Source organism: Festucalex cinctus, chromosome 6, assembly GCF_051991245.1.
Source record: "Festucalex cinctus isolate MCC-2025b chromosome 6, RoL_Fcin_1.0, whole genome shotgun sequence".
In the NCBI taxonomy this organism is placed as follows: Eukaryota; Metazoa; Chordata; class Actinopteri; order Syngnathiformes; family Syngnathidae; genus Festucalex; species Festucalex cinctus.
This window is the reverse complement of record NC_135416.1, coordinates 30844161-30857985: the sequence shown is the minus strand read 5'-3', so window position 1 is coordinate 30857985 and position 13825 is coordinate 30844161. Positions and strand designations below refer to the sequence as shown.

The window sequence follows — 13825 nt, the reverse complement described above, 5'->3', positions numbered from 1 at the left end:
TTTACGTTGGGATTTGTAGCCATTTTTTGTGGCCTTTTTTAGGGGTCATATTTTAACGAACTCCTCCTACAAAATTTATCCGACTGTCTTCAAACTTGGTGTGCTTCATCTTAAGATAAAATGTTAGTTTTTTCCATGCCTTGTCTGTGCAAAGTTTAATGAAAAAGGCCAAAAATGATGTATAATTCCCAAAATAAAATCAAAATAGCGGACTTCCTCTTTGGTTTGGCAAATGGCTACATAATACTTTTTTGTAGGTCTAGCATAATCATACAATCGGAAATGCTTCATAAAAATGTCTAGAGGGCGCTATTTATTGCAAATTGCACAATAAATCTCTGAAAATTCATGTTCATGACAAGTCTGATGTGTTTGCAAAGTTTCATGAGTTTTCAAGTGTATAAAAAAAAAAAAGCAGCACTTGACAAACAATGCATTGCTATGGCAACAGCGTGTTACAAAATAAAAAACTTTAGATTACTTTGCATCTTAAACATCTTAAGATGAAACACACCAAGTTTGAAGACAGTCGGATAAATTTTGTAGGAGGGGTTCGTTAAAATATGACCCCTGAAAAAGGCCACAAAAAATGGCAACAAATCCCATCATAAATCAAAATGGCAGACTTCCTGTTTGGTTTAGCACATGGTTCCAAGAGACTTTTTTGTACATCATGGGCTCTTATGTATGCCTGCAAATTATCATAGCGCTAGGTGAAACGTACAACCGGGAATGCTTCGTTAAAGAGGAGTTTTTTAGCTCAAAATGTGATGCCCGGCCCCTGGGGGACTTCCTGTTAGGTTAAGCACATGGCACCAAGAGACTTTTTTGTACATCCTGGACTGTTACATATGTCTAAAATTTCTCGTCGCTCTAGCTGCTTCGTACAACTGGGAATGCTTCATTAATAAGATTTTTTTTTCCTTTGCAAAAATTGCATGCCACGACAACAGCGTGTGACGAAATAAAAAACTTTCAATAACTTTTCATTTTCAACATCTTAAGATGAATCACACCAAGTTTGAAGATGATCGGATAAACTCTGTAGGAGGAGTTTGTTAAAATATGACCCCTATGAAATGGCCCAAAAAAATGGCAACACATTCCAAAGTAAATCAAAATGGCGGACGTCCTGTTAGGTTTAGCATATGGTTCAAAAAGAGTTTTTTGTACCTCGAGGGCTGTTATATACCTCTACAAATTTTGGTAACTCTATGTGAAACGTACAGCCGGTATGCTTTGTTAAAGAGGAGTTTTTTAGCTCAAAATGTGATGCCCGGCCCCTGGGGGACTTCCTGTTGGGTTTAGCACAGGGCACCAAGAGACTTTTTTGTACATCTTCGGCTGTTACATATGTCTACAAATTTTCGTAGCTCTAGCTGCTTCGTACAAATGGGAATGCTTCTTTAAGGATATTTTTTTTCCTTTAAAAACAGTGCATGCCATGACAACAGTGTGCGACGAAATACAAAGCTTTCAATAACTTTTCATCTTCAACATCTTAAGATGAATCACACCAAGTTTGAAGATGATCGGATAAACACTGTAGGAGGAGTTCGTTAAAATAAGACCCCAATGAAATGGCCAAAAAAATGGCAACACGTTCCAAAATAAATCAAAATGGTGGACTTCCTGTTAGGTTTAGCATATGGTTCAAAAAGAGTTTTTTGTAGGTCATAGCCTGTTACATATGTGTACCAATTTTCGTAGCTCTAGATTAAACGTACAACCGGCAATGCTTCGTGAAGTAAGAATTTTTAAACTCTAAATTTGTTGCGCCGCCGCCGTCATATAGTATATCAAAAACTTTTCATTTTTCACAATGATGTTGTCCCAGGTGTTGAGATGCTACATCCCAAGTTTGAAGTCAATCGGGTTAACCGTGTAGGAGAAGCGGGCAAAAGTATGACCCCTGTAAATGTGCAAAAATTGGCAAAAATTGGACATTTAAATACTCATACCTCACTTTCTGTCTATTTTAGGGTACACACTTCAAAGAGGTTTTTGTTCATTGGGATGTGCTACAGGTGCCACACAATTTTCATAGCCGTCGGACAATCGTAGCGGGACAGGGATCCGTTTAACCTATGTAGGGGGCGCTAAGGAGCCATTTTTCTGTTATCATGTATGGCGACTTTAAAATATCAAATTTTTCGCCAGGCCTGATGTGCGTGTAAAGTTTGGTGAGTTTTCGTTCACGTTTAGTGTCTCAAAAATGCGATTGTTTGCGGAGAAGAAAAAGAAGAATAATAAGAAGAATTCCTACAAAAACAATAGGGCCTCGCAGCGGCACCGCCGCCGCCGCTGCTCGGGCCCTAATAATAATAATAAGAAGAATTCCTACAAAAACAATAGGGCCTCGCAGCGGCGGCGGCTGAACAAAGGGTAAGTTACTATTTGTATTGTTTAAATACCAATCACAGTTTGTATTGAATTTCGTTAACGTAGACGTTTTGGAAATTTTATAATACGTCATAAAGGCAATTAGTACAGGTAGCTTTGAACATTTTTAAAGGACGCGTTGCCTTTAACGAAGAAAAAAAATGGGAGCGTATCAGCAAAGGGGGCGGTACCTAAGTCGACGCGGGGCGTGGCTTCCTGGTGCTACAATATAAAAACAACTGCGTTGCTTCTCGTCCACCATTTTGAGACTTGCTACGTTGAGGTAAACGATTCCCCCGTGTTATCAGACTTCAAACATGTCTGACCAGCTTTGTAAACTCTTTGTCGGCGGCCTCAACGTTGATACCGACGAAGAAGGCCTCCGCGCGCACTTCGAGCAGTACGGCTCGATCACCGACTGCGTGGTGGTAGTCAACAAGCAGCTCCAACGCTCCCGCTGCTTCGGATTTGTGACCTACTCGACGCCCGAGGAGGCCGACGCCGCCATGAACGGCAGGCCGCACACAGTCGACGGCAACACGGTCGAGGTGAAGCGGGCCATGTCGCGAGAGGACGCCAACAAACCCGAAGCGCTCGCCAAAGTGAAGAAAATCTTCGTGGGAGGGCTGAAAGACGACATCGAAGAGGATCACCTCAGCGACTATTTCTCCCAGTATGGTCAAATCGAGAAGTCGGAGGTAATCTCCGACAAGGACACTAGAAAGAAGAGGGGCTTCGGCTTCGTGTACTTCACCGACCACGACTCCGCCGACAAGGCCGTCGTGATCAAGTTTCACACCATCAACGGACATAAAGTGGAGGTGAAGAAGGCCCTCACCAAACAGGAGATGCAGGCGGCCAACCGGGGCGGCATGACTCCGAGAGGAAGGTCCAGCCGAGGCATGAGGGGGAATCAAAATGGCTACGGCAGTAGAGACTACGGTGGAAACTACAACTACGGAAATGGCGGTGGAGGCTACAACTGCGGCGGAGGCTACGGGGGCTACGGCGGACATTATGGTTACGGCGACCAGGGCGGCTACGGTGGCGGCAACGGCTACAGCGACTTCGGCGGCGGCTACGGCCAACATTCCTCCACCTACGGTCCTATGAAAGGACCCTTCGGCGGCCAGAGGAACCCGGCCCCCTACACACGTGGAGGCGGCGGTGGTGGCGGTTACCCCAGGGGGGGCTACGGCGGCGGCGGTGGCTACTAGACCAGACCAGACAAGACCCCATCCACACCTACCCTGACATCGCTCAGCAATCTTCCAGATTAGGCCTCCAGCCCCGGATTTGGACGTCAAAAGTCAAAATTCACTAACAAAACAAAATGAAGACCTCAGAGCCCCCAAACAGGTAGGAAGGTCACTTCCTAAAAGAATCAGATTATAACAAATTAAGACACTCGAAATGCAAATTTAAAAAAAAAAAAAAAGAAGAAGAAAGAATAGCCGCTTATGTACCATTACCCACACGTGTAGTTGACGTTCAAACAAATAAACCCTTTGCGTTCACCAGTTAAGTTGAATGTAGACTTTTTTCGTGATTTTTTTTTTTTTTTTTTTTTAGTATTTTAGATGCCTAGTTTTGTTTGTAGTGCACAGGCGTGAGGATATTTCTGGTCTGTTGGATTTTTTTTTTTTTTTTGCCGTAGCTGTTGTCACGAGGCCATTTTGTGACTACTCACGTTTGCCCCAAGTAAAGATGGCGGGAGACGCGCTGCTTTTGTTTCCCCCTCGTTTTGCCCAAAACTGACCATGCTTTTATTTGAGCTAATTTGTAATTTACCTACATTAGTGTCAATTTGTAATTTACCCCCATTCAGCCTGTAGAGCAATATCCAAATGTATGCTGTGTACTTTCATGTTCTTGAGAAAACATTCATTACTGTTTGAAGACACTTAATCTGTATGTTCATTCTTAAATAAAAGGTTACACCACATAGCTTAGTTTTACTTATTGCTCAAGTTTATTCACAGGTCAGCTTTGTAGTTACGAGGCCTCTATTCCAAGTTTTAAAGTCAGGTGGGTGTATTGCAAAAAAAAAAAAAACTAGAGCTGCGAGCAGCTATAAAGGGCCCTCGCAACCTGGGCCACGTTGGGGTACTTGCACGTCGGGGTACTGGCACGTTGGGGTACTGTCAAATCGGACAAGGACCATCTAAAATGTTTTTGACAAGCTTTGTGAGTGCAAAAGGCCAAAGATGGTGTGCAATTCCCAAAATAAATTCAAAATGGCGGACTTCCTTTTAGGTTTAGCATACGGCTACAGAATACTTTTTGTAGGTCTTAAGCTAATAGGTATGCCTCCCAGTTTTCAAAAATCTAGGTCAAGTCATCTTTAGTTGTGTATCGCTTGAATCATACAATTGGAAATGCTCCATAAAAATGCATAGAGGGCGCTATTGAGCACAACGTTGGGTTACTTACACGTCAGTGTACTGGCACGTTGGGGTACTGTTACATGGAACAAGGACCATTTAAAATGTTAGTTTTTCCCATGCCTTGTCTGTGCAAAGTTCTATGAAAGAGGCCAAAAATGATGTATAATTCCCAAAATAAAATCAAAATAGCGGACTTCCTCTTTGGTTTGGCAAATGGCTACATAATACTTTTTTGTAGGTATTAGGCTGATAGGGGTCTGTCCTAATTTTCACAAATCTAGCAGAATCATACAATCGGAAATACTTCATAAAAATGTCTAGAGGGCGCTATTTATTGCAAATTGCACAATAAATCTCTAAAAATTCATGTTCATGACAAGTCTGATGTGTTTGCAAAGTTTCATGAGTTTTCAGACATGTATAGATAAACCAGCATCTGTTCATTTGAAAACATTGCATGGCACAGAGATGGTGTGTGATCAAATAAAAAGCTTTTTGATGACTCTTAATGTGGTGTCGCTGTGCAACACATATGTATTCATGACATAGTGAAGTATTGTGACAGTTTTGTAGGGTCCAGCAAACAGTAAATGTGTGACAGTTATTCAAGAAAAAATGTAGCTTTGAAGCAGGCTAACCAATGACATCATCTAAAGGGGAAAAAAGCACATGAGCAAGCATAGGTATAAGTAGAGGAGAAAAAGAGATGAAAGAAGTGCGAGAGATGTTTGAATTTATTTTGGGAATTGTGCATCCTTTTTGGCCTTTTACTGCACCTTTTTACACACAAGGCACGGCAAATGCATTTCTATTTTCCATGGTCCTTGTCTATTTAACAGTACCCCAACGTGCAAGTCCCCCGACTTGCATATACCCCAACGTGGCCCGGGTTGCGAGGGCCCTTTATAGCTGCTCGCAGCTCTAGTTATTATTCTTCTTCTTCTTTTTCTTTGTTATTATTCTTTTCCGCAAACAACCACATTTTTGACGCACTAAACATGAACGAAAACTCACCAAACTTTACACGCACATCAGGCCTGGCGAAAAATTTGATATTTTAAAGTCGCTATACATGATAACAGAAAAATGGCTCCGTAGCGCCACCTACATAGGTTTAACGGATCCCTGTCCCGCTACGATTGTCCTATGGCTACGAAAATTGTGTGGCACCTGTAGCACATCCAGATGAACAAAAACCTCTTTGATATGTGTACCCTAAAATAGACAGGAAGTGAGGTATGAGTATTTGAATGTCCAATTTTGGCCCATTTTTGCACATTTACAGGGGTCATACTTTTGCCCGCTTCTCCTACACGGTTAACCCGATTGACTTCAAACTTGGGCTGTACCATCTCAACACCTGGGACAACATCATGGTAAAAAATCTAAAGTTTTTGACATACTATATGACGGTGGCGGGGCATCAAATTTACAGTTTCAAAATTCTTACTTAACAAAGCATTGCCATGGTACGTTTAATTGAGATCCACGAAAATTGGTACACATATGTAACAGACTATGATCTACAAAAAAGCCTGTTGGTGCCATATGCTAAACCTAACAGGAAGTCCGCCAGAGGCGAGGCATCAAATTTTGTGTTTCAAAATTCTTATTTAATGAAGCATTCCCGGCTGTACATTTCACCTAGAGTTACCAACATTTGAAGACATATGTAACAGCCCTCAAGGTACAAAAAACTCTTATCGCTATAGCAGCAGCGTGCGACAAAATAAAAAACTTTCGATAAATTTGCATCTTAAACATCTTAAGATGAAACACACCAAGTTTGAACACGGTCGGATGAATTTTGTAGGAGGAGTTAAAATATGACCCCTAAAAAAGGCCACAAAAAAAGGCTACAAATCCCATCATAAATCAAAATGGCGGACTTCCTGTTTGGTTTAGCACATGGTTCCAAGAGACTTTTTTGTACATCGTGGGCTCTTATGTATGCCTCTAAATTATCATAGCGCTAGGTGAAACGTACAACCGGGAATGCTTCGTTAAAGAGGAGTTTTTTAGCTCAAAATGTGATGCGGGACTTCCTAAAACCAGCATCTGTTTATTTGAAAACATTGCATGGCACAGAGATGGTGTGTGATCAAATAAAAAGCTTTTTGATGACTCTTAATGTGGTGTCGCTGTGCAACACATATGTATTCATGACATAGTGAAGTATTGTGACAGTTTTGTAGGGTCCAGCAAACAGTAAATGTGTGACAGTTATTCAAGAAAAAATGTAGCTTTGAAGCAGGCTAACCAATGACATCATCTAAAGGGGAAAAAAGCACATGAGCAAGCATAGGTATAAGTAGAGGAGAAAAAGAGATGAAAGAAGTGCGAGAGAGTTACAATATTCGGTGTGGGGCATGATCAACATCTTAAGGCTTTTCTGACCAATTTTCAACTGGATCCCTTCAACGAGCTCGGCACAGTAGCTAAAAACGTAAAGTATGACATTTATTGTTACCACTAGGTGGCGCTATATGTATAACTGAATTTTATCATATAGATGCTTTCAGGCCGTGACTATTACGTTGCCTGAGAAGTTTGAGATTTTTTGGAGCTTGAACATGGGAGTTATCACACTTAGAATGAGTTGACATTTTTTGTACAAAATACCGTATGTGGGGTATTTTTTTTTCACGCCTGAAGGGCTAGGTGGCGCTGCATATATAACTGAATTTTGTCATAGAGATACCTTCAGGCTTTGACTATAAACATACATGTCAAGTTTGGGATTTTTTGGAGCATGTACCGGGGAGTTATTAAGCATATCCTTTTTCAGTGCGAAACACAAAATTTGATGCCCCGCCCTCATCATATAGTATTTCCAAAAGTCAAGATTTTTCCCCCTGTCGTTGGCTCAGGTCTTGACATGGTCCAGGTCAAGTCTTAACTCAGTCAGATGAAACGTGTAGGAGAAGTGGGCAAAAGTCTGCCCCCTGTGAATGTGCAAAAATCGTCAAAAATGGGACATTCAAAAATTCGTAGCTCACTTCCTGTTCATTTTAGCATATGGGTCCAAGAGACTTTTTTGTAGGTCTTGGGCTCCCTCATACACCTAAAAATATTTGTCGTTCTTGCTTAAACGTACAACCGGGGCTGCTTCGTTAAAAACTTCTAGGGGGCGCTATTGAGTCATTTTTGTAAAAATAGCACAATCAACAATAAAATATTGCTCATTTTACCAGGCCAGATGTGTGTGCCAAGTTTCATGAGTTTCTGTGCATGTTTAGACCCTCAAAACTGGCGTTGTTTTCTTGGCGAACAGCGCTTAGCCACACCCACAGCAATTTGCGAAAACTCACAAACTTCGTGTTGTGACATCATGAAGGCCGAAACCCTCATCTGAGCAAATATGAGGTAGGTCCAGTTAACGTGTTTGGAGAAAAACGTAGAAGAAAATTCGTAAGAAAAAAAATTGCCACTAGGTGGCGCTATCAGTTAGATGAAATATAAGTCAGTAGATGTCTTTAGGGCTGGACTCTCATCAAATGTGTGAAATTTTGAGAAGATAGGATCATCTCGGTCAAGTTAATGCAGCTTTTATTTTCACGAAAAATCTTCAGACTTTGCGTCACCGTAGCGGCCACGCCCTTTGGCGAAAAGTTACAATATTCGGTGTGGGGCATGATCAACATCTTAAGGCTTTTCTGACCAATTTTCAAATGGATCCCTTCAACAAGCTCAGCACAGTAGCTAAAAACGTAAAGTATGACATTTATTGTAACCACTAGGTGGCGCTATATGTATAACTGAATTTTATCATATAAATGTTTTCAGGCCGTGACTATTACGTTGCCTGAGAAGTTTGAGATTTTTTGGAGCTTGAACATGGGAGTTATTAAGCATTTGCTCTTTCTGGACAAATGAAATTTTAAAGGCAATATTTGATGCCCCGCCCCCGTCATATAGTATTTCAAAAAGGCAAGATGTTTTGCCCAGTTGTTCTCTCAGGTCTTGAGATGATAAATGCCAAGTTTGAAGTCAATTGGATGAAAAATGTTTGCAAAGGGGGAAAAAGCATGACCACAGTGAATGTGCCAAAATAGGCCAAAATTGGACATAAAAAAATTCATAGCTCACTTCCTGTACATTTTAGCTACATGGTCCCAATAGACTTTTTTGTGCGTCTCGGGGTGCTACACGTGCCTGCCAATTTTTGTTGCTCTAGCTCAAACGTGCCGGGCTTGGTTTTTATTTTTCTACGCTAGGGGGCGCTATCGAGTCGCATTGTTATGACGACTTAATAATATTAAATTTTTCGCCGGGCCTGAGGAGTGTGCAAAGTTCGGTGAGTTTTCGTGAATGTTTAGGTACCCAAAATCGCGATTGTTTGCGGAGAATAAAGAAGAAGAAGAAGAAGAAGAAGAATAATAATAATAATAATAATAACTAGAGCTGCGAGCAGCTATAAAGGGCCCTCGCAACCCGGGCCACGTTGGGGTATATGCAAGTCGGGGGACTTGCACGTTGGGGTACTGTTAAATAGACAAGGACCATGGAAAATAGAAATGCATTTGCCGTGCCTTGTGTGTAAAAAGGTGCAGTAAAAGGCCAAAAATGATGCACAATTCCCAAAATAAATTCAAAAGTGTGGACTTTCTGATGTGTGTGCAAAGTTTCATGAAAAGTCGCTCGTTTGATATTCAAAACCAGCATCTGTTCATTTGAAAACATTGCATGGCACAGAGATGGTGTGTGATCAAATAAAAAGCTTTTTGATGACTCTTAATGTGGTGTCGCTGTGCAACACATATGTATTCATGACATAGTGAAGTATTGTGACAGTTTTGTAGGGTCCAGCAAACAGTAAATGTGTGACAGTTATTCAAGAAAAAATGTAGCTTTGAAGCAGGCTAACCAATGACATCATCTAAAGGGGAAAAAAGCACATGAGCAAGCATAGGTATAAGTAGAGGAGAAAAAGAGATCAAAGAAGTGCGAGAGATGGAACAGGAGAGGAATGCAGCTGTTTATGTATAGCTGTTGTAACAGGACAGATTAAATAACACTTTAACCTGGGGTTAACAGCGCCCTAGGACAGATAAACTCTTTAGTGTAAAAGTTTTCTGGGACAGATGAATCCCTTGGGGTCAAAGAGTTTGGGTTAGCACATAGTCTGTCTTAGGATAATGTAACCTCCATGGATGAATTAGTCCTAGGACGCTTTGACCTGCGGGCTAAAACTTCAGGGGGGTTAACCTGTCCTGTTATATTGTGATCATCGTCTTCGTGCATGTCCTCAGTGGCTTCTTCTGTCTGTGTGGCAGCATTTGATACATCTGTAGAACAAAAAAGAATGAAGAATCATGTTAGATCTGTGAAGTTTGGTTGTCTTAGGTGTAGTTTACAGAACAGTCGTGTGCATATTTTTAGCATGGTAGTGTCTTAATACAAATGCATATTATGTAATGCACTGTATATGGATATTACAGACGTAATATTTGACGGTGATCTTATATTCATAGTTTTTGCCCGTTAATAAATAATATAGCTAGTAAGTAATAAGACACGCAAAAATGGTATAGTTGAATCATCTGGGTCAAAAAGCAATGTTTTAGGATTGTGTGATGAAATGATGAATAAAAGTAAGGATACGACAGGTACATAAATGGTTATGTAAGTGTAACGTGTTGGTGCAAAACGTTGTGGTCGTGTTGCATGTTACTCAATGGCTGTGTGTGTCAAAACGAGTTTATTTGAAAGAATATACAAATATATACACACGGACATATATATTTATACAGTATAACAGTACCGCATGTATTGGTTTTAAGGAAAGAGTTGAAAAGCAGTGTTCAGAAAAAAGCATAAGACGCACAAAGTACCATTTCACTACATGTAATAAGTTGTCAAGTAGACATGTGAATTAAGTGGTTAAGATAGTGGCTACTGTGCAAGTAAGCTTCAATTGTCTCTAAAAGGTTAGCATATGTGTTCTACATGATATCAATGGCTAGACGTGCTCGTGGAGAAACATTACAAACAGAAAAACACACTAAAGGTGCCTTTAACAAACCTGTTAATAAATGAGAACTTAATACATATATGTATGGCATACTGTATATGATTGAGAAAGTTGTCCTGTTTAGTTTATGTATTGTATACTTACGGAAAAAAGTTGGCAATCTTTGCGTATGGAGATGATTAGAGGGTCTTTATCAAAAGAGAATTTGCTTGGTGATTTGTTCATGTTCTGTAGAAAAGCAAAGGAGTAGAAATAAATACAGTATCATACTTCATAAACATACAAGAAATTTGTAGCTGTATTAACCATTGTTGGTATTTGAAGTGATAATTTAGGAATAGAAGTGTAGTGATTGCAGAATTTATAGAGTGCTTACCTTGTATGACTTTGTAGATGGAAATGTCTTTTGTTGAAAGAGCTCTTTGTTGTCTACTATATATGCAAGGACAAGCATAAGTAGGTGTGGTTATGAAGTACTTGACCATTGAAATAAAGCAGTGGTATCAAATGTATGGACCGTGGTTTGGCTCAGGCCTGCAAAGGGGTTTAATGTGGCACAAGAGATAATCTTGTAAGGTACAAAAAATAATAATAATATAATAGGTATGCCTCTGAGTTTTCACAAATCTAGGTCAAGTCAAGTCATCTTTAGTTATTTCGCGCTTGAATCATCCAATCGGAAATGCTCCATAAAAAATGTATAGAGGGTGCGATTTATTGCAAATTGCACAAGAAATCTCTAAAAATTCATGTTAATGACAAGTCTGATGTGTGTGCAAAGTTTCACGAGTTTTCACACATGTATAGATAAAAAAAAAACAAAGCAGCACTTTACTTGGCAACCAATGCATCGCTATAGCAGCAGCGTGCGACAAAATAAAAAACTTTCGATAAATTTGCATCTTAAACATCTTAAGATGAAACACACCAAGTTTGAACACGGTCGGATGAATTTTGTAGGAGGAGTTAAAATATGACCCCTAAAAAAGGCCACAAAAAAAGGCTACAAATCCCATCATAAATCAAAATGGCGGACTTCCTGTTTGGTTTAGCACATGGTTCCAAGAGACTTTTTTGTACATCGTGGGCTCTTATGTATGCCTCTAAATTATCATAGCGCTAGGTGAAACGTACAACCGGGAATGCTTCGTTAAAGAGGAGTTTTTTAGCTCAAAATGTGATGCCCGGCCCCTACGGGACTTCCTGTTGGGTTTAGCACATGGCACCAAGAGACTTTTTTGTACATCGTGGGCTGTTACATTTGTCTCCAAATTTTCGTAGCTCTAGCTGCTTCGTACAACTGGGAATGCTTCATTAAGAAGGAATTTTTTCCTTTGCAAACTGTGCATGCCACGGCAACAGCGTGCGACAAAATAAAAAGCTTTCAATAACTTTTCATCTTCAACATCTTAAGATGAATCACACCAAGTTTGGAGATGATCGGATAAACTCTGTAGGAGGAGTTCGTTAAAATAAGACCCCTATGAAATGGCCCAAAAAATGGCAACACGTTCCAAAGTAAATCAAAATGGCGGACTTCCTGTTCGGTTTAGCATATGGTTCAAAAAGAGTTTTTTGTACCTTGAGGGCTGTTACATATGTCTTCAAATATTGGTAACTCTAGGTGAAATGTACAGCCGGGAATGCTTCATTAAGTTAGAATTTTGAAACACAAAATTTGATGCCTCGCCTCTGGCGGACTTCCTGTTAGGTTTAGCATATGGCACCAACAGGCTTTTTTGTAGATCATAGTCTGTTACATATGTGTACCAATTTTCGTAGCTCTAGATTAAACGTACCACCGGCAATGCTTCGTTAAGTAAGAATTTTGAAACTGTAAATTTGATGCCCCGCCACCGTCATATAGTATGTCAAAAACTTTAGATTTTTTACCATGATGTTGTCCCAGGTGTTGAGATGGTACAGCCCAAGTTTGAAGTCAATCGGGTTAACCGTGTAGGAGAAGCGGGCAAAAGTATGACCCCTGTAAATGTGCAAAAATGGGCCAAAATTGGACATTCAAATACTCATACCTCACTTCCTGTCTATTTTAGGGTACACATATCAAAGAGGTTTTTGTTCATCTGGATGTGCTACAGGTGCCACACAATTTTCGTAGCCATAGGACAATCGTAGCGGGACAGGGATCCGTTAAACCTATGTAGGTGGCGCTACAGAGCCATTTTTCTGTTATCATGTATGGCGACTTTAAAATATCAAATTTTTCGCCAGACCCGATCTGCGTGTAAAGTTTGGTGAGTTTTCGTTCATGTTTAGTGCCTCAAAAATGTGGTTGTTTGCGGAAAAGAATAATAACAAAGAAAAAGAAGAAGAAGAAGAAGAAGAAGAATAATAAGAATTCCTTCAGGAACAATAGGGACCTCGCAGCGGTCGCTGCTCGGGCCCTAAAAAGAAGAAGAATAATAAGAATTCCTTGAAAAACAATAGGGACCTCGCAGCGGTCGCTGCTCGGGCCCTAATAAGAATTCCTTCAGGAACAATAGGGACCTCGCAGCGGTCGCTGCTCGGGCCCTAATAATAATAATAATAATAATAATAATAATTTTTACAAAAACAATAGGGACCTCGCAGCGGTCGCTGCTCGGGCCCTAATAATAATAATAATAATAATTTTTACAAAAACAATAGGGACCTCGCAGCGGTCGCTGCTCGGGCCCTAACTAGAGCTGCGAGCAGCAAAAAAGGGCCCTCGCAGCCCGGGCCACGTTGGGGTACTTGCACGTTGGGGTACTTGCACATTGGGGTACTGGCACATTGGAAGCAGAATTTCTTTGAAAATGGCATGATAAACATGTGGATTTTTTTTTTTTGCCAGGTGTGATGAGTGTGTCAAGCTCAATGGGTTGTGGTGATTGTTAAGATCTGCAAAAATCAGCGTCTTTTTTTATTTTTAGGCAATGAGTTGCCCTGATTGGTATTTTTCGTAAAAGTATATATACACACATCATTGCTCGTACTCATTGCACAATGTTGCTTTTATTGTCCATAGAGGCGATCAAAGAAAATGAAACTAAATTAAAAAAGTACATATGTTTGGATCGGTCTGATGCCAGTGAACACA

General features: G+C 40.4%; 1 protein-coding gene across 1 annotated transcript; it reads left to right on the top strand.

Annotated features, from left to right (window-relative positions):
• Positions 1-2621: 2621 nt before the first annotated feature.
• On the top strand, positions 2622-4327 carry LOC144020788 (heterogeneous nuclear ribonucleoprotein A0-like). Its single transcript, XM_077524584.1, has one exon. It carries the CDS (start codon positions 2700-2702, stop codon positions 3597-3599), a length of 900 nt encoding a protein of 299 aa, XP_077380710.1. The 5' UTR covers positions 2622-2699; the 3' UTR covers positions 3600-4327.
• Positions 4328-13825: the final 9498 nt, after the last annotated feature.

Excerpts from the sequence above, each read along its gene's own strand:
- LOC144020788 (XM_077524584.1), top strand. The coding sequence starts at position 2,700 with ATGTCTGACCAGCTTTGTAAACTCTTTGTCGGCGGCCTCAACGTTGAT.